Source organism: Cygnus olor, chromosome 1 (genome assembly GCF_009769625.2).
Source record: "Cygnus olor isolate bCygOlo1 chromosome 1, bCygOlo1.pri.v2, whole genome shotgun sequence".
Taxonomy (NCBI): domain Eukaryota; kingdom Metazoa; phylum Chordata; class Aves; order Anseriformes; family Anatidae; genus Cygnus; species Cygnus olor.
Window position 1 is genome coordinate 59,882,616 of NC_049169.1, and position 24,186 is coordinate 59,906,801.

The 24,186-nt window shown below is 38.1% G+C and overlaps 2 protein-coding genes and 1 long non-coding RNA gene across 10 annotated transcripts in view; 1 reads left to right on the forward strand and 2 right to left on the reverse strand.

Annotated features, from left to right (window-relative positions):
• Positions 1 to 4,927, reverse strand: part of LOC121063948 — a 25,732-nt gene extending 20,805 nt beyond the window's left edge. The window contains exon 1 of the long non-coding RNA XR_005816239.1: positions 4,809 to 4,927. This is a non-coding gene — a long non-coding RNA (uncharacterized LOC121063948). The remainder of the gene's footprint in view (positions 1 to 4,808) is intronic.
• SYCP3 (synaptonemal complex protein 3) overlaps positions 1 to 12,122 on the forward strand; it is a 15,448-nt gene extending 3,326 nt beyond the window's left edge. For 5 of the 7 annotated variants that reach the window (XM_040544939.1, XM_040544937.1, XM_040544936.1 and 2 more), the window contains 7 exons: positions 787 to 862; positions 1,256 to 1,290; positions 3,692 to 3,809; positions 4,828 to 4,927; positions 5,750 to 5,848; positions 8,451 to 8,555; positions 8,692 to 8,875. In XM_040544939.1, the coding sequence (XP_040400873.1) occupies positions 787 to 862; positions 1,256 to 1,290; positions 3,692 to 3,809; positions 4,828 to 4,927; positions 5,750 to 5,848; positions 8,451 to 8,555; positions 8,692 to 8,745 (587 nt within the window). In that variant the 3' untranslated portion in view covers positions 8,746 to 8,875. Of the gene's footprint in view, positions 1 to 786; positions 863 to 1,255; positions 1,291 to 3,691; positions 3,810 to 4,827; positions 4,928 to 5,749; positions 5,849 to 8,450; positions 8,556 to 8,691; positions 8,876 to 12,014 lie in introns of those variants that run through there. The other 2 variants (XM_040544934.1, XM_040544940.1) reach the window with 2 other exon arrangements.
• Positions 6,915 to 24,186, reverse strand: part of CHPT1 (choline phosphotransferase 1) — a 23,312-nt gene continuing 6,040 nt past the window's right edge. Inside the window, exons 2-10 of one of the 2 annotated variants that reach the window (XM_040544931.1) lie at positions 21,010 to 21,157; positions 19,919 to 20,060; positions 16,280 to 16,364; positions 14,514 to 14,645; positions 13,968 to 14,126; positions 12,581 to 12,706; positions 12,017 to 12,127; positions 8,692 to 8,771; positions 6,915 to 8,555 (exon numbers count right to left, since the gene is read on the reverse strand). In XM_040544931.1, coding sequence (XP_040400865.1) covers positions 8,727 to 8,771; positions 12,017 to 12,127; positions 12,581 to 12,706; positions 13,968 to 14,126; positions 14,514 to 14,645; positions 16,280 to 16,364; positions 19,919 to 20,060; positions 21,010 to 21,157 — 948 coding nt within the window. In that variant the 3' untranslated portion in view covers positions 6,915 to 8,555; positions 8,692 to 8,726. Of the gene's footprint in view, positions 8,556 to 8,615; positions 8,772 to 12,016; positions 12,128 to 12,580; positions 12,707 to 13,967; positions 14,127 to 14,513; positions 14,646 to 16,279; positions 16,365 to 19,918; positions 20,061 to 21,009; positions 21,158 to 24,186 lie in introns of those variants that run through there. The other variant, XM_040544930.1, reaches the window with a different exon arrangement.

A 24,186-nucleotide genomic window follows, 5' to 3' on the forward strand; every position in this document is an offset into this window, starting at 1 on the left:
CTATACGGATCAAAACGTACATTCCTACAACTTCTTGAATGAGAGGGTTTGCAAAATGTGGAATTGGGGAGAATCTCTTTCACTTTTTATTTATATAATCTGCCAACCAAATTTCTGTAAGGATAGCTGAGCAACTTTATGCTATATAAATGTCTGTTGTTTTCAGGACAGCTTGTATAGCTGTGTACGCTAATGCATACTGTTTCGAAACAGTACATAGTTTTATTTGTTAAATTTGTATTGTTTCATATTTTGGGTACCCTATGTTTCTGTCTTGAATTGGGTAGAATCTTGATTCCCCCCAGGCCAACCCTCCCCTTCAGTAATGGAAATCTGTCAACCAAGGATTTATTAATTTATTTTGAAAGAACATAGATATCTGTCTGTGGTTTTGCTACTTTAACAGTCAGAGTACATTTAAATTCTTGCAGGTTGGGCTTTTTCAATTTTTAGATTATTTTTAGCTTTCTAATGGTTGTTTTATTGTGAGTTGGGGGTATTTGTGTAGTAGTGGACTGAAAAACTGGTTGAGACCACCCTCAAGGAACTCAAGGCAGGGCCAACTCATATCTAGTCTTGTAGAATTCATCACCATCTGTCAACTCTTCACATTCAAAATTTTAGGAGCTGTATGTGTTATGGATGAGACCCTTGAGATGCGTTCAAAGAAGTGCCGTTACAGAAAAATAGTTACACTTCTCATAATTCCCATGGTCCCCACAAAATATAAATATATATAAAATATAAAAATATATTTTTGTTAATCTTTCTGAAATTTACATTAAGGTGAAACACCAGTAATGGAGAAGCATGGCAAGAAAAGACCTTTGGTGACTACTCATGTGGTTCCAGATGATGTAGGGTAAGGGTTAGAAACTCTTTTTTCAAAATAAGTGAGTCTTAAGTAGACGCTTAGTTCAGTTAGTCAGTATGCTTGTTTTGTTTGGGGTTTGTTCCACTTTATTTACCATCCTCACTCATTCGGGACCCTTTAAAGGCTTCATACTGCTTTCTTATCGGGGAGTAATTTAATAGATTGTAGTAAACTTTTTGAACATCAAGAAATTAGTCTAAAAAGAGAACTCTTGTAGGAGGGGAAGAGGAGTAAGTGTTATTTTTTATCTTGTAAAACAGTAGCAGCTTTATCATTGCTTAAACTATCAGGCACGTGAATAAAATTAGTTTTAAGCATACATATTTGGTCTTATTCCCAAGTAAAAATGGTCAAAAAAAGTTTGTAAACAATATTTTTTAGGGGTGAAGTACAGAATATGCTGGAAAGATTTGGAGGTAAGTACATTTACATTCTAATAAGTTGAAAAATAACTAATATTTAACATACAGAATTGACAGTAACCCATTATCATAAAATAACTTTTGAGATTTGCATAAAATAGCCAGTGTTTGTAGCATTGGTTACAGTCAGTTTTCAGAAAAGAGCTAATATTTAATACATCTAAATGGACCAGACGGAAAGAGAAGGAAGATAAGGGAATAACTGCATATAAAGAGAGACAAAAGTATTGGTGTAAACTAATTATACATGAAAAAGGGAAAGATGCATGAGTGCTTTTGATTATCAGTTTCCACTTCAAGATGCAGTTTAAGAGGTGGTAATTATATGGCAAAGAGAAGAGACTGTGAGTTAGAAAGCTGTTGTTCTTACTTAAATAAGTTGTTACAATTTAAACAAAAGAGACTGGGGAGTGCCAGACAGGAGTGAGAAATTAGGGGCATGTAAATATGAAGATAAGCAGATAAACAGGGAAAAAAAAATTAAATTCACAGTAAGGAACAGCTGCAGCTTGTAGTTGTGAAAAGACTGAGCTAGAGAGTAGCTTGTACTCTGCATCTTCAGGAATCCAGAGGATAGGGAATCTGTAGAAATGAGAATTTCTGCAGTCAGGAAGAAGAGTACAAAGTTTCTAGCAGAGCCAAACAACGAGGCTAATGCCAGTCATCTAGAGATGAGAGATTTATTCACGTTGCCTACTTGGATTTAATTAAGTCATCGTGAAATGAAATCCTCAGATGGCTTTACTTAAAATTCAAAGTGTCGAGCTGAATTCTAGATAGCTGACAGCTTAGAGAAAAAGCACATTTCACCTGCAAAGAATTTGTAATACACTTCACAGATAGTGGAACAAAGCATCAAAAAGGAGTGGAAAGAAGGGAAAACATCTTAATGCCAGTGTTACTTACTCAATAGGTGGTTGATTCTTGTATGTGTATGAAAATGCTGTGCACAGTCATTGTTTGCATGTAAAGCTTAAGGTGAAAGAGTTCAAGGAATTTATTAGTTCACGAATTAAGAATTTTCACAGTTAAGGTGTGTATTAGTATGCTATTGTAGATCTAGCAATCTAGACAGGAGGAGAATTTCAAAGTTTAATTTTAAAAAGCTGGGATTGCTTGTTATTGAGGACTTAAAAAAAGAACGATGGAAATTAAATGAAACACAGAGAGGATGCTCTCTACTCAAAAATAATAGGGTTGGCATTAGAGGCAGATGCCTCAGCAAGTTAGAGACAGATTTGACAGATGTTTCCTGAAACCTACAATGGAAAGAGAAAGCAATTCCTGTATTAACCTTAAACTAACTGTGACTTGTTTGTTAAATCTCCAAATATAAATTAAAATGAAATAGACATACTAACTGACATTAACCCAAATATTTCTTAAAAAGTACTTAAGGAGTCTTTCTGAAGTATGAGAAATAGTTTGTCATTCAATATATTGACAGTGATAGTAATCCCATGCTACCTCTAATTTATTTCTGAAATCTACAAAATGTGAATGAATATTACTTTTAAAACAGTTGAGCTAGTGCTTTTCTGAGAGGAAAATGACATTCATAAAGTGTCAGCGTAGACAAGTAAATTGAAGGCCTGGAAACTCTGAGCTGGTACTGCAGTTGTGCAGCCAAACAAATGAGGATTTTGATAGTGCAACTAACAAATCATGAGGTACAAGAGAAAAGAGCAGGATGTCTGTACTCAGTCGAGGTTTGGCCAAGACGTCCCTAGGTTTGAATGAGGAAGAATTCACAGTGTGAAACGTCCAAATACTACGTCTGAAGATGCGTAATGTGAACTGATTAGATAATGCTGCTAGTGTTTCAAATGTGTGTGGGCTTACTGTATGTGTTAGAAGCACGTTAGACTGTAAGGATCACTAGGGAACACGATGGATACAGCGTGTAAGGAACTGATTTAAACGGGAAAGAACTGCAGCTGCCCGGGATTGAAACCATGAAACGGTTTCAGTGCACTGTATGTGTCTGCTCAGAGCAAGTTTGACACTGTACCTATCCTGTCCTGACCAGAGTAAAAGAAGCTAAAGGTGAGTGACATCAGGGTGGGTCCTGTCAGGCCTGGACCCTCGGAGAGGTGGGACTCAAAGCAGCTGCTGGAGTAGTCCGTGGGGCTGGGCAATGAGCAGGTGCAACTCCAGAGGCCCGGTGTAAGCTATAGAGTCTGTGGGGGGCCTTGAGAAGTAGCTCTTGTAGCAGTGCCAACACCAGGTGGAGAAAGATTCTTTACATGGCAGCTAGAAGCCCAGATCATATTAGCTTCTTCCTATTAGAACACACCTCATTTGCTTTTCCAAAGCATACAAGGTCATCAGCATCTTTAAGAAAACGCGCAACAAATCTTGGTATGCTTAATTTCTAAATATTCTTTAATTCTAGCTGACATTAACAAAGCTCTGTTAGCTAAGAGGAAAAGATTAGAAATGTATACGAAAGCTTCACTCAAAACCAGTAACCAGAAGATTGAACATGTCTGGAAAACACAGCAGGAGCAAAGGTAACATTTACCATTGTTTTTTAAACCTGTGAAGTCATATTCTTTTTTGCATCATAGCATTAAGAGTTGATCCATCTTTTTGCTGTTAAATAGCAGTAGTATATCTAGTAGTTAAACACCTACTGCGGTCCCCTTTTCTGCTGCCTCCAATTGTGTCCTCTTGGGTTAAACTGTCAGTAACATTTTAGCATAACACTTTCTCTTTTGAATTAAGTTTAAAGTTTGGAATTTTGGGAGTAAATACCTTATACAACTGATTTCACTTCTTTCTTTTTTAATGTTGTTGTTACAGAAAATGATTTCTGTGATTTTTGTCTTTCAAAACTTTTTTCTCTCATTTAATTTCAAACTTTCTATTTGAAAACTGATATTTGCTTAGGAAAAGTTTTACACCTTTTGGTTAGGAAAGAAAATAATTTTCATATTGGAGATGAGATTCATCTCAACTAATAACATGCCTCCTTACCTTTTAAGGTTTAGTTACTACACCTGATACTAAAAGCAGAGCAAATTGAAAAAGGAGACAGCTAAAACCGAAAGTCTGCAACGCTTGCAACTTTTTGTTTTTATATATATTTTTGGTTTTATATATAATTTTGAAACTTTGTAAATGTACACGGAGAAACTAGAGCATAATGAACTAATGAATGACGTGATCGATTTGTCATTATAAACACCTTGTGTTAAAGCCAAGATCTGTACTGGAATTAAAAAAAAACACAGTAAACCTCAGAAAAGCTGACATTCTCTGTTAGGAAGAAAGTTGTTTGTTGTCTTGTTATTATTTTTTAACCTGAGTTTTGTATAAGAGTGCTGTCTCTTTATATGTACACAATTTACATTCACTTAGGAAAAATATATGTATGAATGTTAATTTTTTCAAAACATCCAGTAGGTTAGGACTTGATTCAAAATAGCATCTTTATCTATGCCAACTCCTTTTATTCTATTCCATGTGCACAGAACCTTATCTTTCTTCACAGCATTTGTAATACTTACAGCTAGTGTCTGTTTATAGGCAGAAGCTCAATCATGATTTCTCCCAGCAGTTCCTGACTTTATTTCAGCAATGGGATGTAGACGTGCAGAAAGCAGAGGAACAGGAAGAAAAACTTGCGGTGGGTTTCCAGCACAGGAATTGTTTCACAGTATAATCACAAGGAGAGAATAGTGTTGTTTAGACAACCAATGTAAAAGTGCAGAAATGTTAAAAATACCTTATATAGTTTAAACAAACGTGTATCTTGATTAAAAATTTAATTCAGGTTTGGTGGTTCTTAAACCATAAATGTTTAAGTTTAGGGATATATTTCAAAGTGAAGAGGAGTGCAGTACTTTACTTCAAGTTTATAGATGGGAGTAAATGATGCCCTGAGCCAGAACATGGCTTGAGAAAAGCCAAGATGGTTATGGAGAAGAACCAGATGTGCTGAATCTGTGCATCTGCAGACTTTGGGTAGGGAGACTAAGAAATACTGGAAAGTAGTTGTCCTTAAGCATGCACTGCTTAAATGTATGCCTCTATATCACAAATGCATGATAATTTGATGACTAAAGGTGATAGAAGCTACACAGTGGAATGTAAACACATGCTATTGCTGTATCTGTACTCCCAGCATGTTTGCAAGTTGTGCTTTTCCCTAGTCAGCACATTTCCCTGGGATACACAACAACTGTGTTGGCTAGCAGCCCTCAGGATCCCAGAGAGAATAGTTCAGGTTGGAAGGGACCTCAGGGGACGACTCGGGGCTTAATCCAGTCTTCAGTCTTTCTTTTATTACTGAGAACAAGGATACCTCACCAGGCAGGGATCTACATTGTATGACCCGGACTGCCAGTGAAGGCAGAATTTTTGATTCTGACAAATGGCATCAGTGTTGCTGTCAAAGCACTTTTGGTAAACTAATAACATGATTTTTTTTAATTATTTTTTGCTTCAGAATATGTTTCGTCAGCAACAAAAAGTTTTTCAACAGGCAAGAATAGTTCAAAGCCAGAGACTGAAAACCATTAAGCAACTGTATGAGCAATTCTTAAAGGTACAGTAAATTTTCTTCTTACAAGGCAGCTGATCCTTACCATATCACTTAGGAAGGCAATATTAATCCAGCCTTTATGAAATACAGACTTAAGGTTTACTTAAGAAAACAACAGCTTTGCGTGAATATTCATGCTAGTTGCTATTTTTCCCTTCTTGGTTAAAACATGGCTTGTTCTTTCTATATATGCATACACGTTACATCTGTTTATAAATGCTTTACCTAAATGTCTTCTCGCAGGGATCTGATTGGCTCTCCTGTTTCACATATTTAAGCATAACCCTCAGAGCATGCTTTCTAAACCAAGCTCAGCTTAAAGCTGAGTTTACCAGTTACCAGTTCAAAGCTTATGTAAGTTGGTCAAATCAACAGGCCTTTGTCTTAACTGTCCCTTAGGTTTTTGGTGCATATTGAAAAAAGTGAAAAGTTAATCTATTAAAAATACACTTCATGCTGTAACGTACTACTTTTATTACTGCTGGCACATGCATCCTCCATAATGAGAATTAGATGCCAATTTTTTTCTGTCATTAACCTTTTTAGCTGTTGCTGCTTCTTGTAAGGGAAGTGCCTGTTAATAAGTGGCAATTCTCTTAAAATTGCCTAGTTACAATTCCTCTGCTTCCTGAGCAACACTGACTAGAAAGGGTTTTCCTTCTTATAAGCTGCTATTAAAACTAAATGTTCACTAAGAAGTCAACTGAAGAATTTGACAAATAATGGCTTACAGTGAAAACAGGTCCTGTTGGATGGTTATATGACCAATCCAGTTTAACTTTACTGTTGATGTATGCATTATTTTGGATTTCTTGGCAGTCCTATAAACACCATTTTTGGACAGTGCTTATGGAAGCGTATTGTGTTTTAAACTTGAGTTATAATGATCAAACGTTTTCTAAAAGTGGCTGACATGCTAGACGGCAAACAAAAAAAATGATTGAGTACTACTACTAAAAAATTTTGCTTCTTTTGGGTTAAAAAGTTTTTCCCTGTCATTGTACACTAAGAACAAAACACTTTATTCCCAGAATTTCCTTCCCCCACTATTTCTAAGTAAGTTATTAGAAATCTACACTGTGAGGGGAAAAATGTAAGCACCCTAAACACTTGGTTTTGTGATGAGTACAGGGGTAAGGCATCATAGAATCACAGAGTGGTTGAGGTTGGAAGGGACCACTGGGAGGCAGGTTGGTCCAGCAAGTCAGGACTATGTCCAGATAACTTTTGCATGTCTCTGAAAATGGTGACTCCAGAACCTCTCTGGGAAACCTGCTCCGTTGCTCAGTCACACACTCAGTAAAGCAGTGTTTTCTGATGTTGAGAGGGAACCTCTTGTGCTTCAGTTTGTGCCCATGTGCTGGTGACCTGGCACTGAAAAGAGCCTGTCCCTCTCTTCTCTGCAACCTCCCTTCAGGTATTTGCACGCATTGATGAGATCTCCCCTGAGCCTCCCCTTCTCCGGGCTGAACAGTCCCAGTTCTCTCGGCCTCTCCTCACAGGAGAGCTGCTCCTGTCCCTTAACTATCTTTTTTCCTGGCCCTTCACTAGACTCCCCCCAGCACGTCCATGTCTCTCTGGACGCAGTACACCAGGCATGCCCTCACCAGCGCTGAGCAGAGGTAAGGATCACCTCCCTTGCCTGCTGGTGATGCTTTGCCTAAAGCAGCCTGGGACATTCAGACACCTTTGCCATAAGGACATGCTTCTGGCAGGACCCCCAGGTCCTTTTCTGTGGAGCTGCTTCCCAGCTGGGCAGCCCCCAGCACATACTGGTACAGGGGGTAAAGTCTGGCACTTTCTAACAAGCCTTAATTTCTATTTGAGTCATTTCCTAACTGTCCCTTTTTTGAAATTAGTTAGTTATGGTATCTGTTTTTTTCCAAGTCAGACAGTCACTCTATTTTAAATTTATTTTTCAATGCTTAGTTTAAGATGGCTGAAATTTGCAGAGGATCTTACAGAAATCTTAGTAATAACCATTTCAAAATGTCAACAATGTCTTCATCAAAGATGAAAAACTGTATTACTATGAATTTTCTCCTGAGAGAATATCAACAGGTAAAAAATATCAAGCCTCAAATCAGCTTAACTTTAAATACAAACTAAAGAAAATGCAGCTATGTACATCAGTTAAGCATAACTGTATGTGCAAAAGGGAAGATAACCAGTGAGCTTCACCTTAGCTTATTTGGAGTCAAGTGTGCAAAGAGGAGCAAATTCAACGTTTTCTATAGGCCTTATGTCGAGTCTCTAAAGTTGTCATAACATTAAACTGTACCCCTATCACTCCTGACAGGTATGTGTCCAATTTTTTTCTTGTAGAACCCTTATGTTTATTGAAATGCAGGATAGTAGCTGGGACCTCAGAGATGCTGAGTGGAAAGGACTGCTTCCTTTGCCATGTGCATATTGTTTAAACAGTAATGTAGAGTGGAGCACAAAGTCCCACACAATTTCTCTTTCAGGTTCATGACAAAATTCATCTGTAATTATCACTGCTGCTATAAAAATTGAACTGTAGTCTGAAAAATAGATTTTTTTTTTTTTCAAATTAACCCTGAGGCATCAAGCAGTTTTGAATTAAGATTATCCTAATCTGTAGAGCATGGAAGAACTAGAGAAAAACAATGAAAATCTTCTAGTTGGTGCACAAAATGAACTTCGCAAAGAAATGGCTATGTTGCAGAAGAAGATTATGATGGACACTGTAAGTATCAGATTTATCAAGAACTTAAATACAAAAATAGAACATTCTGTAAAGAAGTCATTTGACATTCATTTAATTAGATTAAGGAATCATTGGTTTGGCATTTGTTCAGTATTATCTCCTTTTCTTGTAACAGCAACAGCAAGAGATGGCAACTGTTCGCAAGTCTCTTCAGTCCATGTTATTCTGATGGCTCAATGGAGAAACAACTTGTACCTAAGTAACACGATACAAGTATAGGCATTAACCATAGAGAAGTTACCTTAAGATGATTTAAATGTTTTAAAGTTCCTATTAAATGATTTAGTGGATTGTTCTAACCTTGTGTCTGATAATTTTGTGAGAAGGCATATTAGCAAATTTATTACTTTGCAGGGGGAGGAAGAGGTAGCAAACCCTGAACCAATTCCTGTCTGTCCAATTAATCTTTAACTACTTAATATTCGCTTTCAATGGCATTGGACTGTTTGCATTGTTTCACTTTCTATAATGCCAAATTCAGACAGGTAGAATTGATGAAAAATGCGTTCCCTAAATTTTATATGATAAGTTTAAACATTTATGTGCATTGCAAATAGAAGCCTTTTTCAAAAGCTACAGATTAGACTTTTGTTGTTTCAACATCTAGCCTCCTGAGCTGTCAGCAGATATAAAAGTTCATAGACATAGCTCATGTAAGATTGTTTAATGACGTGTATTATAGTAAATTAAATTGTTAGGCCTTTTATCAGTACAGGCATTGCAGTATCTTTGTACCAATAAGATTTATGAACTGCTGTTATTTGTCCAAATGTAGGTTTCTTTAGTTGAACAATGAGCTTAATACTACAGCTTTACATGACTCTGCTAAAGTAAACATAATTAAACATTGCTATGCATTTCTTGTAGACCACTGCTAAAGTAATCTAGTTCATTTATTTGGTACAAGCTATTAAAAGGCTTGAGATGGAATATTAATTTTTGCAATTTCAAATGACTAGTAGTTCAGGGAGGCCTGATTTAAGGATAAAGCATTTATCTTTCATGTATCTCATTACAATCAGTATAAATTAAACAGCCAGAGTAGCCTGTGTGCAGTTTGTTTTTATAGCAAGCCATTATGTCCAAATATCCGCTTTTACAAATTAGGTAGTTCCTAAAATACTTAGTTGTTAGACTGAATATAATCATAGATAACACAGAAGCCACCAATACATGCAAATGTGATGATTTTATAACAATGTATTTCCAAACCAGTCCATACAGCTTCTTCTCCCCAGCTTACTAGCGTTTTTACTGCAGAATCCAGTTAACTGATGACAGTTCATAGGTTCTGGGAGCCAGATTAGGGATAGCTAAATTTTCCGTTAGTTAGCTATTAGCTTGCAACTGAAGTTGAGCAAGTAGCCTGTATGGAGCTGTTTTGTTCTGTGTCTCACAGGACTCAGAGGTAGAGCAAACACAGAAGTTACATTGCTAGAATGATGTATGAGGTAGTATGGGCCTGTGGTGGGAATCAGGTAACTACTAATGCTAATTTGAGCTGTGGTGCTCAGGTTCAGTATTTAAGGATGACTAGATGATGTCACAAAATACAGTTAACAGTTTTTGCTTCCAATCTTCAATACTAGGTTATTTGTCACTATTAATTCTTTTTTTTTCTGATTTCTGCAGTAGTTACCTACCATTTATTTAGCTCTGCCATATCTTTATAAGCACTTACACCTACTACTACACTACATTTTTGAGGTTTCAGGGGAACTAAACCTCCTCATTCTAAAAAGTTGCCTATGCATGTGCTTTTATCAGGTGATTGGTGATTAACTTCTTTTTTACAGCATTCAGACAAAGTGAAGTGGTCTTCACCGTTTTCCCTTTTATTTAGCCATGACCTGTATTTAGGTTAAGTTCAGGTGTAGATGCTGTATCTTTCCCAGCCTTGAACAGAAACAGTAGGGCTCATCTGGAAAGGACTGAACTCCTAATCTGTATTTAATTGGCATGCTGCTCCTTTGGCAGTAACTTGTACAACTATCCCTCCAGTATATCAGTATTTCCTTCTTAGACAGAAATGTACACTATTTTTTCCCCCCTTTTGAATTTCTTTGAACACCTCAGGCAGTCTTTTTGGATTAATATGTAGCAGCTAGAAAGCTGCAGCAGTAATATTTTTAAAACAAATTATAGCATTCTTTATTGTACAGTTCAGGAAGGTCTTTATGAACTTACAGCTCAGCTACATGGCAGCAAATAAAAGTGGTAACGAACACTTACATTCAACAGCTTTTTTACAAAAATAATATTCACATATTACCTCTTTAAAGGAGCTTGAGCTTAAGCTGCATTTGTGTGCAGTGATTTGCTAGCACAGACAATAAGCTATTTTTATTCAGCTTTTTGCTGATGACAAGAAGAAAGACTGATACTATGCCTGACTTTCTCTTTTGGAGAGTTTTACTCTGCATTAGATTTTAGTTCCTTGCAGTTTTGTTTGGATAAAGTACAGTGGTAGTTACAAGATAAATTAATACAGCAATAGCAAACATATTTCAGAGGGAATTAATTATACATAGGTGGGTTGCACTGTCACATTTGGGTGGGTTGCATTGTCACAGTTAAACAGTCACTAAAGTTTGTCAAAGAACTGAGTCATTCAACTTGTGCAGTTTCACAGACACAAATTAGGGTAGGTAAAGCTAGTGTCCTCACAGTACCCAGCTACTACAGTCTAGATAATGGAGCACAAGGAGGCAAACCTTATTATGGCCACAAAACCAGAACTGCGCTCAGAAAAAAAATATCCAAGCTACAACTGTGTTTAGTAACAGTAGGTTATATACTTAGATACCAGAGAATGCATGAATCCTATAGGCACTCACACTATAGGCACTCACAACGGTATTTTGGAGTAGAGGATAATTTTCCTGTTCCATACTTCTTCATCCTAATACCAAAACATTACTAGTTTTACCTCATGGATGCCTCATTTTACCAGCCTTGACAATGCAGTACTGTATTCATTGATGCCTCTGACTACCACTTCACAGTAGAAGACTTTAGAAACTAATGCTAGAAGATTAGTCACTTGGTCTAAGAAAAAGTGAAACTCCTCTTAGAATTCTGGTTGGTAGCACCATGGTTTGCAATTTACGTTCCCCAGACCAGAACAGAATTAAGGTTACCTAACTGGAAACAATGGTTTCGATTGTGGTACTCATGGGTTAAAGTAACAGCTGCAGGATCTAGAACATAGGGGGAAGTAGATCCTGGTTCAAAAGTATTAATCACACTATAATCTGCAGGACTTTGTATTTAGTAATTCTAACATCTGGTAATATCTGGGATAGTATGAGCTTTCTCACAACGCTAGTTTATTGAAAAGCTTAAGCTGTCTTCTCAAAAAGAGAGGCTGCTTCATTCAACATTCCCCTAACTGTTTTTCTTCTCCTTGACCTATTTAATCAGTCATTATGGTTTTGAACCTGTTCAGGAGCTTGATGAGATGAAATTCTGAAGACATGTATATGAAGATGAGCAGCGATCTGTAGGCATACACCAGTGGCATATCTCAGCATATCAAACAAGGATATGAACTTCAAAAAAAAACAAAAATGCAACAGGTTAAAAACAAATATTTTTCAAAACTATCCCAGCTGTGCTTTGATCAGTATATATCCAATTTTAAGAAGCATGTTAGCACTATGATATACACTAGTCTACTTTAGAAGAAGAAAAACAAACAGCACTAAGTGCTTACGAAAATTTGACAAACAAGGTTAGTCTGCAGTTAGAGTAACTTTAAACAAACCACCTGAATTAAAGCATAATTACAGGAGAGATCTGTCATTTTACTTTCAGATCTCCGTTCCAAGGAAAGAAAGCCAGCTAGCTCTCAAAACATGTATTTACACAGTATCGTGGCATTCTTTCCACAATGGCAGGTGAAATCGAGCAAGTCCAAAATGGCAGAGCAGAATGTCAGAGCCAGTTCTCAATCCATTCCTTTAAATATGCGCCACATGAAAAATACAAAGCAAAATGCTTACCAATGCTATCCATAGAACAATATATTCATCAATGAAACTGTTGAAGTACTGGTCCAAAAACAGAAGACCTGGCCCAATAAATGCAGTGTCTTGAAGACAGATCTCGCTTTTTGTCATGTGAGCCACCTATTTAAAAATAAACAACAACACAACGCACAGAATGCACTACTGCAAGATCACTGTATCTACCAGAAAGCTTCCACCTGAGTTGCGAGAAAGCACGATGTCCTTAAACATCAGCTGCCTGCTCCAAAGGGGCCTTTGGGAAATAAGCAGAAGACAGGCCAAGGGCTTCACAAATGCTCCAGAGCCTGCTGTTCCCTGACAGGCTTTTTCTTAAGGGCCAAATAACCTTTTTCCAGGTTACTCAGTCAATATGTAGCACTTCAATGAGTGATATCAGTTATTTCAATAATCAGTATATCTTGACTATTATGTAAAAAAAAAATCAGTACAAAGGTCCTTCAGTGTTCTTTTGTAATACGGTTAATTACATCTATCTCCGTGCATTTTAGCTATTTGACTGGGTTCCCCACTCTTACTTTTTAAGTGCTGTATTGGAAGCTCTCCATCCAGCTTCACACCCTGGCACAGCTTAAGAGGTTTTTACTGCAGTTTCCTCACTCCACTGAGTTAAGAACAAGACCTGCACTAGTATCAGAAAACCGGGGGAGCTAAACCTGGCAAAAGCCTTTCCCTGCTGCTTGTACCGATTTGCCTCTGGAGCAGATGATCCTCAAAGCTATGCATAAAGCATCAAGGCAAAACATGCTTTGCTCAGAAGCACCCCCGACTGGCTGATATACATTGCCTCAGGTTCAATCTTAAGGCTCAGTCTTCTTAACAGAGTTCTCTTGAACCAAGTTAGTAATGTAGACAAGTAGGTGAATTCCTGTTTAGCTGGAAAGCCTGCAGAATACCAGTTTTAGTTTTGTTGTTTTTCAATACATTGACAAGGTTATTAATTACAAAAGAGACAAAAGGTAGAAAAACTTATCTCCTCATTTTAATAAGGATGTAAATTCATGTTTTATAATTGTCAGAAGTCATGGCACTGCTAGTAAGGCACTGCTAGTTAAGGCAGTAACTGCATTTCTGATGTTAAAGTCAGTGTATAAACTACAATTTATTTCTAGGAGTAAGCTAAATAAAACCAAAATTTCTAACCAATACATTGAACTATTTTTTTATTTTTATTTTTAAATCAGTATCATATACCATAATCTCTCTGGAGGAGCCTGAGTCTATTTCAGTGTATTGGTCATAGTGAAACTGGTAATAGGGAGGCAGGGCAGAACAGGAAAACTTGCATAATGCTCACTGATTCAGAAAGCAAGTGTTAAGCCAGGAAACATTTTATGTTTACGACTGAAACAAGATTACTTACCACTAACTTCTGTGAGATTTTAGCATTCACGAATCCAAATGTCAAGACATACAGGCAAGGATGTTTTTCAAACAGCTGGGTTGCAGATTTTTTATAGATCACAACAGCCAGTGTGATAAGTAGCCCAATGTGGACACCTGGTGAAAGAACACTTGTTCCCTGAAATACAAAGGGACAGAAAACTCATCTTCAGCTTCAATCACAACGTAAGACCAACATTTTACAAATACTGCAACACCCACTAAATAAGAGTAATTAGAGTTGTCAAAACTCAGGGAAAGACCATTTGCATTATGCTAATACTGTTGGCATCCTTATGGTGACTTTTATGCAATTCTGTAAGAAAATTCACTGTTTGTTCCTGTGACAGAAGAAATCCAGGAACAGGAAGAGAGCAGACAGGTACTGAAGTCTTTGCTTTAGCCATCAAACACTCCAAACAACAAATGAGCATCATTAAGGTGTGAAATTCATATGCTTGTCTGCTTAAACTGATAAAAACCCTTATGATTATCTGAAGGCCAATAAATTATGGGCGTAACTTACTGCTATTGTAGATCCATTCTTTCCAACCCCTCCACCGAAGATGACACGGAAGTAATTGAAAAAAGAAAGCGCTGTTCCACACAGTATGCCAAAAACCACAAAAAACTTCAGCTCTAAGCCTACCAAATGGACCTTAGCAAGAAAAACAAGAGAAAGATAGTAAAGGTCAATGGTAAGAGTGTTGTTGTTTTTTGTTTGTTTTTTAAGAAAAGAAGTGATTAAAAAAAGCTACTGAAACCTTATAAGCAGTCATTTTATTTGAACTACTGTTTTCCTGGGAACAAGCTCTGGAAGACAGTATTTGGAATTTGTTTCCTTATTTAGGAGATGTCAAATTTCTTTTGGGAATGTTTAAACTCAACTTTTGAGTATTTAAGTTCTGGTCATGAAGTTAAGCTAGATTTTGCTCTGTATATCCTTATGTAGTAAAAATATTTGAAGAACATTATAAGCAAAAAACTTGACAGACTACTGCCTTGCCAGGACACGGGAGGGGCAGGAAGGATAGATCCTTCCATTTCAGTGGGTAAAACAATACTGGACCCCAGGAAACACAAATACCATCTGCCTGCCTTGTGTTTTGGTACATGTTGTTTGTATGCTGTATCTTTGCACTTAGGATAATCTCCAGATAAAAATTTTAGTTAAACAGTTACCTTCAGAATCAATTGCAGTTTCAAGGAAACTTCCAAAGGCAGCAGAGGATTAAAAAAAAGTACCAATAAATTGAAACCATTGATTATATTTTTGAATGTAGATTGTTTTGAGATACGGCATAACTACCACAGATTTTATTGCTGAAGAAGAAACAATCATACTTCACTACTGTTTAAATTTTAATGTACCTACTTTGTTTAGCAACACAAAAATATGCTGTTTGAAAACAGAGCAAAAAGCACCTTAAAGGATGGAGCAGGGAAACAAGGTTCATCTAAACATTTTCTAATGACTGTGCAAACTGGTGAAATAATTTGAATTAGTTGGTGGTTTATATTTAGATCAATATCCATGGGTTATCAACACCAAGGAATTGTCTCAGCTCTTCTGTTTCCTATGACCAAACAGGACTATTTATTTCTAAGTAAGGATACTACAAAAGATGAAGATGTTAGTCTCATATACTTTTGATGCATACTGAAGTACATCTTTAAAGATCAGAATAAAAGCCAGACAAAAATATTTTATTTCTGTTTTGGACAGAAAACAATTCTTTAAATATAGGTATTTACATTTATGTCAGCTCTGACATAACCCATTAAAAATCAGTACATCTCCACTGACATGTAAATCTGAATTATTTCATCCCATAGTTTTGACAGATTAATGCATTTAATCTTTCAATTTTAAAATAAAGCTTTCTAAAAATAAATATTGATCCTAAATATAGGATCAATAAAATGATCCTATAAATCATTTAGCTGAACAGATATGTCTGTCTTACAATAAAATACACAAAGGAAAGCTAACAAAAAAATGTATTAAAGCTTGATTACAAACAGAGTATCAGTAGAAGATCAGAAGTTTATGTATGGCAGATGGGGTCTTTTTTCCTCTACACAGCTCTAAATTTGTGTATAGGAAGTCACACTATTATATCTAAGTTAACTACAATGTAAATATAACCTCTGTTTGTACAAGACAACAAAACAGAACATTAGAGAACTAGAAGGGGACCGTTGCATAGGATGGCTTCAAATACCATGGAAACTGGGAACTCAACAGGAGCTCTGTACTCTACCCGAACACTGCATACCTAATACACTTACCTTATAGTCCCATATTGCTGTTCCACCAAACGCTGATATCAAAAGCAGCAGCGTTATGGCTATCTGAACTTCAGTTACATCAACTCTAGGAAGAAAAGAATAGAATAGAAATTTAGTTGAAAGTAAAGGTTCTGTTCCCTTTGAGTATAGGGGATGGGGGCAGGGAGAACAGATCAAAACCCAGTTATTTCAAATTACCTCCTCAAGCCATGAAATGCATAAAGAATATGATTTTCCTTGACTGAGAAAGATAATCTACCTGGAGGCACACATCTTTGGTTAACCTTTAAAATTAAACCTATAAGCCTATCTAGAACAAGCTACATACATTTTTAATAGGGGAAAAAAGTGCTTAATGAATACGTTGTTAACTATTTTAGAATTTTGAATAAATCTACAGACTTCTTGGGTAAGTAACAAATCAAAGTTAAACGTTAAGGCAAGCTCATAGTCAAACATTTCCATTATTAGTATATCATACAGAAGTAGGAACCATGAAGAGCAGAATGGGACAGAAGGGGTTTCTTTAAGCCATTGTATCATGACAATTTGACAGATACAGCCTGCAAAACATAAGGGCAGTATTTTGAGGACTGAGATAGTGGATAGCTGAACATCTGTCGTGTTTCAGAGGTCATAATTGACATGGTGCTTTCTTCCGTAAAAGATTTTATAAAACAGGTGGCCTTGTATGCCTTCTAGACTCTGAATTCCACCTTTTTTGTTCTCAGACAAGACAGCCTTACTATCTTACTGTCTCTGATCACTGAAATGCTTTATTTTGAGAAGACGTGAATATGTAAAAAACAAAACAAAAACCACACACAAAAACAAAAAACCCTACAAAACTTACAAAAACAAGAAGAACATCAGAGGCTCAAGAGAAAGAGTCAATACTTTCCATACAGCTTTTAAATAAGTAAATAAAAGTGCATGTCTAATGTACTGTTTATGCTAGTGAAGGTTTTGAGACAGGTACTGGATCTTTGTACTGAAGTTACTGGCAAGCAGTAAAAATGGATATTTAAAATGTGACATTCCCGTAAGCAGTTAAACAGATTTGCTATTTTAAAGTACTGTGACCAAAGTCAAGTTGTTTCATTTCTTGCTTAGCATGCAAACTATCTGCACAGAAAACAGTGCATTTTAAAAAGGAGATAGGAATCAGCTCTTGGCTAATGGAAAACATTTATCTGATGTTGACACTCACAGTAACGTTGAACTTTCAAATGAAAGACAGTGACAAAATATGCAAAGTTTCACCACAGATTTCAAACTCTTAGTCTTAGAAGAGCCATTAAGTCACAACCAGATGCCATGCTGAGGTGCTCGTCACTGCTCAAAGCTGTAAGAACAGGCCGTCCTCTCCCTCCTGTGCCATTCTGCTCCCTCACTTCTACTGGCTATAGTACTCACCAGACCACGAGGTGCCAGCAAGCCGAATTGTTTCCTCGTGCAAGTTTTTGTTTTCTGCCTGTTTAGTGAATTGGCTCCAAGTCAATGACATGAGCGCGTGGGGGAAATAGGACAGTGCTGCTGGGAGTGGGCTTTTCCTCTACCAGGGAAGAAGCATCACAACTGCTCAGTTACTGCTGCAGATGCACGCTGAGTTTGTCTGTTATGTCACGCAGAAGCATTCAGATGCAAATTCAAGTGTTCAGACTTTGCACTCTGTACAATTAAACCTGGATTTCTGAGCTGTACAGCAGTTTTTATTGTTGGAGGGGAAGGAGGCTTGAACTCCGAATTGAGACACTGTATGTGACAAAGTTTAGTACTTAATTTTACAGCGGCTCAGACAGTTGATTGCAACACAGCACAAATTTAAGTCCAAAGATTTTATCAGGCGAGACAGTATTCTACATAGCCTGACAGTGGCATGGTATCCAGCTGCTCTGATCCTTCCTGGCCACCAATGCTAAGACTCACCTGGCATTTAACTTCCAAAATCAAATGTCACTAATTCAGGAACAGCATCAGTGAGAGCTTCCATCCATATTATGTATTATCATAGTTACAGCTGTATACTATTGCCTTCATTTAGACTCTCACCTCTATGCCTAGGAGAGAAAGTTGCGAGCCTTGAAAAAATTCTGATTTGCTTTCACTAAACAGAAATAAGTTATCTCAGAGAAAAGTTGTGTCTGCTCAGCTTCAAACAGCAAGCATGGAACACCAGACCATTCCAAACTGCTTGTACTATGCATTACCGCTGTATTTACACAGAAGCCACTAAGTTTTTAGTGAAGAAGTTTTACATAGTATGCGAGCCCCAGTGCCTTCTTAATATAGGGAAATCATTCTCACATTTTATGCAGGAGCAGAAGGCACAGAAAAACAATGGTACAAAATCCCTGTGCTTACAGCATAGTCCATTTCCACTGCAGTCCACTGTCACGTACAGAAGTTATCCTCTTTCAACCATCACTCTAAAAAAGCATCTATTTTTGTCTACAGATATCCTTTAAAAAAAGCAGGATGGGTAAGCAGGTACAAGAGTTATAGTCTGTGTGGCAAAACGCATTATCAGCAAGAAAGATCTCTTAACATTACCGCAGAGGCAGCTTGCTTGGGAGATAGACACCAAACAGCACGCAAAGATAGCTGACCACTGGCCTACATGACCAGCGATGCTCTGATGTGCTAAAGGTGCTTCTTGCAGGACAGAGCTAGCAGGCAGCTCAACACAATGAGGATTATCACAAGGACAGCCTTCATCTGTCACGTTTCAAACACTGCTGCGAAGGATGTCGCTTTTCCTCTTTTCAGAAATCACTAAAGCGCAGCTCTTTGTTTAAAGACAGCAAAAGACCATACTAGGCACCACCACGGCTACAGGAGGGTACAGCACTCCCCACACAATTAGAAGTTAAATTGAAATTGGTATCATTTACATGATTGTCAATGACCCCTCCTCCTACAATTTAGTGAGAACAGACTCAATTTCTACCAAGTCATGAGCAGCATCACAGAAGTCACTAGAACTGTGAACTAACACAAAACCTCGTGCACATCAAAGCCAATTATGAGCCAGATTAAAAGCAAAACCCCCAAATAAACCTGGGGTAATTCTTCAAGCACTGGCATAACTCGGTGGAACTCCCTGCCTAAGCCTGTGCTGGATGCAGAGCTTGTTCAAAGGAAACTGAACATGTTTGTAGAAGAGAAATGTATTTATTGCCAGGGAAAATTCTCTAAAAATTCATGTGGTTCAGAGTCCCCTGGGCTGAACCTGTTCCATGTCAGGGAGATTATGAAGAGAGGTAGCATAGATGCTTGCTCTGTTCCTATTCCTACACAGGGCGCTTGTTTACATTGTGGGCAAGACAGTTCTGGCCTGCATGGTGCTTGTATGGGTTCCGTAAACAAATCCGCAGGCAAGAGCCAAATGCATGCAAACAAAGCATATATAGCTAAAATCAGCTGCTAACAGAACAAGTCCTGTACACAGTATAGCTCAGTGTCTTAAAGTTCTTGCCAGGTAAAACACAAGTCTGCTAGGGCAGAAGGGAGATAAGGAAGCAGGTGATAGGAATACAGAGCAGGGGGGGAAAAAAAAAAAAGAACAAGAAGAAAAGGAGATCAAGTAGCTAGCGGCCCCAGGCATTGTCACATGTAGTTCTAAAGATACCTACTTACTTTCCAAACCTTAATATGCCTGATACATATGTCTGCCAGTGAGCAGAATAGAACATGAACAGTCCCACAAAACAACAGAAAAACAACCAGTCAGGATTTGTTCCTAGTCGGATTGCTATGCAGGATCCAAGGACAACAAAAACTGAAAAGCAGAAATGAACATGTTAGTCACATACCCTCTTTGCTTGCAGTTAAGAGAAATTAAATCACAAGGCATTTTACATCACTATAACAAAAACAATTATATGACTGATACTTTAATAAGTAGCTAACATCAGGGACAGTCCTGGTGGGAGAGACCCAGACACAGGACTCCTGCTCTTCAACGTGAGGGCCACACTTTCCAGCCTACAATGGTCGTTCCCTCTGTGGGCTTTGTCATCTCGTCATTTTTAGGTCACAGACACAGCTCCAATTGCAGGGCCCAGCTCAGGGAGACCAACAGTTAGTACTGTGCTGGAAACTGAGGCATAAAGAATATACCAGTTCCCAAGGCAAACGTTTTGGCCATTAAGCTGTTGTAGAAGTGCTACCAGAAGGTACTGCCACCAACAGCAGCTAGGTTATGGAAAGTAAAACTGAACAAAGCTTTTTCAGGACTCCAAACCAAATTTTTAAAAATTCATTCTTACAAGTAACATAAATCCTCCTCCTAGCCACCAGGCTGGATGCCCTACTACCCAAATGATATTTTGGAACCTCTTACTTAAAGCAAAGCCCTTAGTCTCATGTGCCAATGTCAGTCTTTTAGGCACTTAAAATCCTCTTAGTGAATATTTTGTTCATCATCTAGCTCATTCAAAGCAGATGAAGATGTACAACCAGTAAGAGCAGATTGTGTATTACCCAATACCTGCTAAAGGTACTTCTGAAATATCCTCCCTGATACTGGTAAGGGATGCAAAGGTGACCAGGAGATGGGGGAGTTATCCCAAAAGAAGGGAACTAGCTGATCCTGCTCTGAGCAGTGATCTGGAATAAACAATCTCTAGAGGTTCCTTCCAATTTCAACAAGTCTGTGACTAGTCAGCTCCTCTTGAAAACAGCTAACATTTTTAAAACTAGGATGGGTAACAGTAGATTAAGGCTACCTGTGGAAATAGAGTCGCAACCATGATCAAAGAGTTCTCCTAGAGGAGAACTACTGTTTGTTCTTCTCGCTTGCTTCCCATCAATGGCATCCAGCGACTGGTAGATAAAAAGTCCTAACGCACCCAGGATGTATGCCCAAAAAGGTGCCTGAAAGAGATTCATATAAAAGGTCACTAGGCAGTTCCCAAATCCTTAGCCAATAATCTACTTCATTAAAAGTAAAATATCGTGCAGCACAGAACCATACTACATTGTGCTGTTTAGTTAATGGACAAACCAAATTCTGTGCACTAGTCTCTATGTGAGTTGTAGTAACTACTATGTATAGTAACTACCATAATGAACTATTCCAGGTACCCCAGGGAAACGGAGGTCTTTCTATTCTTATTTTAAAGAGCAAAAACAAACTTTAGTGCCCCTTCTTATTTTTCCACCTTAAGACTGCAGTATTTCTATTATTGTTGTATGCTTTGTGCTGAAAAATGTTACGAAAGTGAAACTACTTTAAAAAAATAAAGTAGTAGCAAGACACTTATGAACCTTCTCAGCAGTTCACGTGACAGATACCCGGATCATTTGCTCAGATTTACAACATAGGTATTAGAACCTGTTACAGTTTACTAAATAAAAGACTTTAGCTCTTATGGAAGAAGCTCTTTTCCAACACACAAAGACTGAATATATATGCATTTTGGAAATTAAATTGAAGAAATTAAACCATTCACTAAATACAAACGAACAACTATCTGGTTAATATTGACTATTAGAGTTTCAAAACAATCTGTGGATCAGCTATATTAACATCAGTCTTAGGTTCAAAGGAATCATCCTACACACTAGTACCTTTCAAATGGATCATTTTCATACATGAAGTCAGTATGTCTTCATTTGTGCAGGAATTTGTTTTTACTAAAAATTACTTCCAACACTTCTCGAACAAAATACTGGTTACACATTTGCCTCAAGTGGATTCCAGCGGTATCCTTAACATTTGGAAGTGCTGTTCATGAAGAAAGCACTGAAGTTAGGTATAAATGTTGGAAATGCAACTTGCAGCTTAAATAAGTGAGCAGCCACAATGCTTAATTCGTTCCCATTCCCAGGTAAGAGGCTGCTTGCTCCGGCTTTACACCTCTACAGTTCCTGTCCTGTAGTGCAAAGAGACCAGTACAATTATGCGTATGTATTTCGTAAGCCTAGTCACGGCTATTAGAGACAACTGATCAAACCTCTCAGTGAGCTGAGGCTTGTCCCTACTCAGATGGGCCCAGTGCCACCGTTGGGGAAAAGCAAAAATTGACAGTTGCCGATCAGTTTACTACAAGGGACAGGAGAAGGCAGCAATAAGAACACAGATGCCATGAGCTGCCTCTCCAGAGGATTCTTCCTCCTCATCATTGTACTCCAGGATTTTCGTTAGAAAACGTTATGCCTCAAATTACACTGATCACAAAACACCCTTCCCGAGAACTGCGCTTAAGAGAGGTTCAGATCTGAGCCTGAAAACAGCCATAGCTTTTTATTTAAGACTTCCTCATGTATCAAAGGCTGTGTGTTGTCACTTTTTTTTGTGATTCTAATATGGAAACAGTATTGTCAGCAAATTTATGGTTTTCCTGCTACCTGTTACTTGGATAATTTCATTACCTAAAAATTCCTCCATTAGAAGTCAGAAAAGCTGGGCTGCTTCACCCAGCTTTGAAGCAACAGTCAGAGAATTAGGGACTCCAGTCCAGGTAGGACATCTGGATTTGTATGTTCATACAAATCAAGAGAAGTCACAACATTGTTCAAAACTGGCCAGGCCACCTCTCCCCAAGGAAACCAAGAAAAAACTGTAAGTCACAGGTAAAGTTGGAAGCCTTAAGCAGGTGAAAGAGGGTGAGTATACACTTGCACGCTAACTGATATTTAACATACAGGTATGGGACAGAAACAAACAAACAAAACTCAACAAAACACCAAAGATCACACTATGGAAATTCAGGTCAGGTGATGATAGCAATATGCGCTTGATGGTTACCAGTGGAATTAGTCCAGGTGTTTAGGTTTCTTCTCCCTTGTCAGTCCAGTTCAACTAAAAGTAGTTTGTTTTTTGGTTAAACCAGGGAGTGAGTTCTTAGTTGTTTTTTGAAAAAGTTTATCTCCTGTAACGAAGGGGACAGAGCCTACCAGCAGCAGGAGGAGTCCACTGCTGTGGTGGCTCAGTAAATGACAGCTGTGCAGAGGAACTGAGAGCCCCAGGGCCTTCTTTGGTTTGAGCTCATTTGGGCACACGTCCTGCAGGGAGGCAGCGGCTACAAGAGTGGGCTGTCCACCACAGGTCAGTATTTCAAGAGGTAAAAGCGCAGTTAGGACCCTCTTGAAGCTAAGATCACTTTACTTGTGACACAATCCACATATTAAAGGTACCAGAGCAGCTATACGGGCTTCTGCAGAGTAACTTTGCTGTAGAGAGAAAAACAGATATTCTCGAACAAGCCAGCTCCTGACGCAGATTTATGGATGAAGCTCTACGAGCAGAAAGGCTGGGAGAAGCCGACAGTTTCATTGTAGGCATTCATTGCAATAATTTTAAAGACATTCCCAAATTTACCACCAATATCACTTCGATTGTTCTCAGGGTTTTATGAGGCGCCCCTTGCTGTGACATACTCCTGCAAGTTACAAAAAGCTAGCTTTAGATCTATCAATGCTCGTTGTGGTAATCCCGGGATCAGGGCAAGAAAACCAGGCCACGCCTGGCAGCTCTGCCCAGGCCACCATGGGTTTCCTGGATGCCTGAGGCTCAGATCACCTCCTAAGTCAAATGCCAGCACCTGGGCAGGTTCCCATTGAACCGGATCATTTCCATAACTGAAACAGTCAGGAACAAAAACCTGTTGTGTCACGTTTTTTTTTATCATTAGCTGTAATGTTTTATGCCACATGCTTGGTATTATCACAGACTTTTGAAAGGCAAGCTCCATGACATACAGCCTCAATCCTAACGAAAACAGGAAGTTTGCTCGCTGGTCACTGTCGTCAGTTTATGAGAAAGTTGCCGTAGCTCCACAATATGTGATGTAAGAAATCTTCTTCAAGGTAACATTGTCAATGTTTACCTTACCTTGCACCTCAAAAAAGCAAAGCAGCTACAAGTCTGACCTCTCTATTAGATCTTTTGGCAAAACAAG